This window comes from Lycium barbarum, chromosome 11, assembly GCF_019175385.1.
Source record: "Lycium barbarum isolate Lr01 chromosome 11, ASM1917538v2, whole genome shotgun sequence".
Classification (NCBI taxonomy): domain Eukaryota; kingdom Viridiplantae; phylum Streptophyta; class Magnoliopsida; order Solanales; family Solanaceae; genus Lycium; species Lycium barbarum.
The window spans coordinates 44156991-44160112 of record NC_083347.1 but is presented as its reverse complement, the minus strand read 5'-3'; the positions used below and the strand labels follow the sequence as shown (position 1 = coordinate 44160112).

The 3122-nt window shown below is 34.1% G+C and overlaps 1 protein-coding gene across 1 annotated transcript; it reads left to right on the top strand.

Moving 5' to 3' along the window:
- Window positions 1-235: 235 nt before the first annotated feature.
- On the top strand, window positions 236-1650 carry LOC132617834 (uncharacterized). Its single transcript, XM_060332908.1, has one exon. The coding sequence runs from the start codon at window positions 604-606 to the stop codon at window positions 1474-1476; it is 873 nt and encodes a 290-aa protein (XP_060188891.1). The 5' UTR covers window positions 236-603; the 3' UTR covers window positions 1477-1650.
- The last annotated feature ends 1472 nt before the right edge of the window (window positions 1651-3122 follow it).

Genomic DNA, 3122 nt, shown 5'->3' with positions numbered 1-3122 from the left:
AGATTCAACCTTGTGACTTTGCCTGCCCCTAAGAAAAGGAACAACTGTTCATAAAAATTAAATAATCAACTCATTATTGCCATATCAAAGTCTCAAGCCCTTAAATTATCCCACCCAAAATTCCTTTTAGAAAAACAATAATGCATTTGTCCACACGTGCTATGCTACCCCTGCTACCTACGCCTATAAAAGGGGTGTATATCTTCCCTCTGCATACATATTCCATCTACTAATTCCTTTGTATTTCAGTAGCCTCCATTACTTTACTTCAAATACTTGGTCACTACTTCTCTCTCCATTGTCTCTTCATACAGTACTGAAATTGCGAAAGAACAAAAAGAAAATATTGTGAAAGTCGTTTTTGCTTGCTTCTTGCTAACTCAATTTATTTTTTCCTGTGCCTCAATTCAAAGAGTGTCTTTTCTCCTACATTTCTCGTGAATCCAATCCGATCAGTGTTTTTTTTTTTTAACCCTTCCCTAGGTAATTCCCATCACTTTGCTCCTGGGTGACTCGAATTCACAGCCTCAAAGTTGAAAGTTGAAGGTGCTTACCATCTAAACAACTCTCTTGTCAATCGATCGGTGTTAAAAAGTAAAAAAAATGGGGTATGAAGTGTTTGATAACGTAAAATATGAGAAAGCCAGAGCAACGGAATGTTTCAATCGGTTTCGGAAGATGATGAAGATGTTGCAATTTATTCAAGTGGTCGGGGCCTTCATGTTGATTTCATGGTTCTGGACTCGTCTCCCCGCAACCATTAAACTCTCTGTTTATTTGTTCAATCCTCACGTCGTTTTCCTCATTGGAAACGCTATCATTGTCGTTATCTTATTGCTCTGCCGTCAAACCAAAGCCAATAGCAACTCTGGCACTCCCTATATCAACCACGAAAACGTCCGCTCCGGCGATGAAAATAAGCAGATTATTTTCCCTGAAAGCAACAATGTTAACGAAGAGACGGCAACGAAGAAGATACATATACTTGAAAGGACTCAACAACAGCAACAACCTAGTACTGTAATTACACAAGTAGGGCCTGAAAAGGCTAAGATTTATACAAACCTTACCCTACCTTTGTGTGGTAGAGAGACTGTTTCTGATAGATCCTCTGCTCAAAAGATACTTCAGAGGACTCAACAACAACGACAACCCAGTGTAGTCCTGCAAATGGGGTTCAAGGAAGATAAGATGTATGCAAATTTTACCGTACCTTTGTGTGGTGGAGAGTCTGTCTCCGATAGACGCTCCGCTCAAAAGAAACTTCAGAGGACTCAATCCGTGAAATTGAAGAGAGAGACTGATGTGAATCCTCAAACACAGCTCCGGCGTACCAAGACAGACATGACAACGGCTGTTGACACACTTAGCAACGAAGAATTTCGGGTTACAATTGAAGCGTTCATAAAGAAGAATCAAATCTTCTTTGAAAAACAGAGACTAGCTGAAACAGAGCAGTCAAAATACGTAAATTGATCAGATAAGTTTGTGGATAGGATTATAATTTGAGCGATTGTAACATATCTTTTACTTCAAATCCGTAATATTACGAGTTCAAATTTCTAAAATATTTTTTCATACTTATTTTATTGCTACTTATGTCGGAAAAATTACAAGGTAATTGCAGTTGATGGAGCAATAATTCGTGAAAGCAAAGGCAATCAGTTTGATCATATAAGTGACTGTACAATGATACTTCTGCCTATTCCCAGTATTATTTCCCCCCTCGAATTAGGAAACTAAAGTTTACTCAGCAGCACCAATTCTCTGCTCCTTTTTCCAGCCTCATTTGCTTGGGATTTTTTACTCACTCTGTTTCAATTTATGTGATATAATTTGACTAGATACGGAATTTAAGAAAGAAATCAAACTTTTAAAACTCATGGTCTAAAACAAGCCATAATATTTGTGTGACCGTAAATTATTTCATTAAGAGTAAAAGGGAAAGTTTAAAGTTAAATTATTTCAAAATATAGAAATGTATCATTTTTTTTAAACAGACTAAAGATGAAGTGTATCAGATAAATTATGACAGAGGGAGTAGTAATTTTCCATAAGAATAAGCTTGGATTTTTAGGAGAAAATTGGTTTTCTATGCCACTCACAATTTGAATGAAAAAAAAAAATGATGTTTTCAAATCTTTTATGGGTAAAAATGAAAACTACAAAAATAATCCTTATGTTTGAGTATAGGTTCAAAATAGTCCCTTTAAGAGGCACTTAACAGTTCTGGTCCTTTAAGTTTTCAAAGTTAACACTTTTAGTTTTCGTCGAATATTTACTAAACTCTGCCTATTGTATTTGAGGAGAAGTATAAAAAATAAAAAATAAAAAATTAGCGGGAACTCACATTAGTGATATAATTTTTGTAATTTCTTCTATTTCTTGAGTCTGGTGCAGCTTTTTGAGATGTAATTTCTGCTATTTTCTAGTGTCTAATATAGTTTTTAAAGTTGCATATTGTAGAATTTGATGAGACATTATTCGTATTTTTGGTTAGTAGTTCTGTGCATAAATGTAGCTCTATCGGTATATATACACCTTTTTTTTTTTTTTTTGAATTACGTTTGAATTTCCGAAGATTATCTGCTATTAGTCTGCCTAAGATTAATTATCTACACACAGTGCAAGCGGTAGATTTGGTTGATCTTTATTTATAACAAGTGCAAGTTGAGATCTGGGGCGACTCCATAGCAAGGCCACTAAAGCATTTTTTTTTTTTTAATTATGTGTTACCTTTTTTTTATTTAAGTATTTAAAGAAAAGTCAAGTTCTTTTGTACTGCTTCGTCCCAAAGGATTGTCTTAGTTTGACTTGAAACGAAATTTAAGAAATAAAGGAAGACTTTTGAAATGTGTGATCCAAAACAAGCCTTAGTTATTTGTGTGACTATAAATCATCTCATAAAGTTAAATTATTTCTAAATATAGAAATGTGTCAATCTTTTTTGGATAAACTAATAAGGAAAGTAAGACAATATTTTTGGGATGGAGGAAGTATACCAAAAGAATGATAACTTTTTTTTTTCACTTTAAGATGATTGATAGTTAATTATTGGGCCCCACTTCTGACTATTAATTTGTTTTTGTGTTAGTTTTTCATTATTCGGAGTAATTTTAAAG

Coding starts and splice junctions, on each gene's coding strand:
- LOC132617834 (XM_060332908.1), top strand. CDS start 604: ATGGGGTATGAAGTGTTTGATAACGTAAAATATGAGAAAGCCAGAGCA.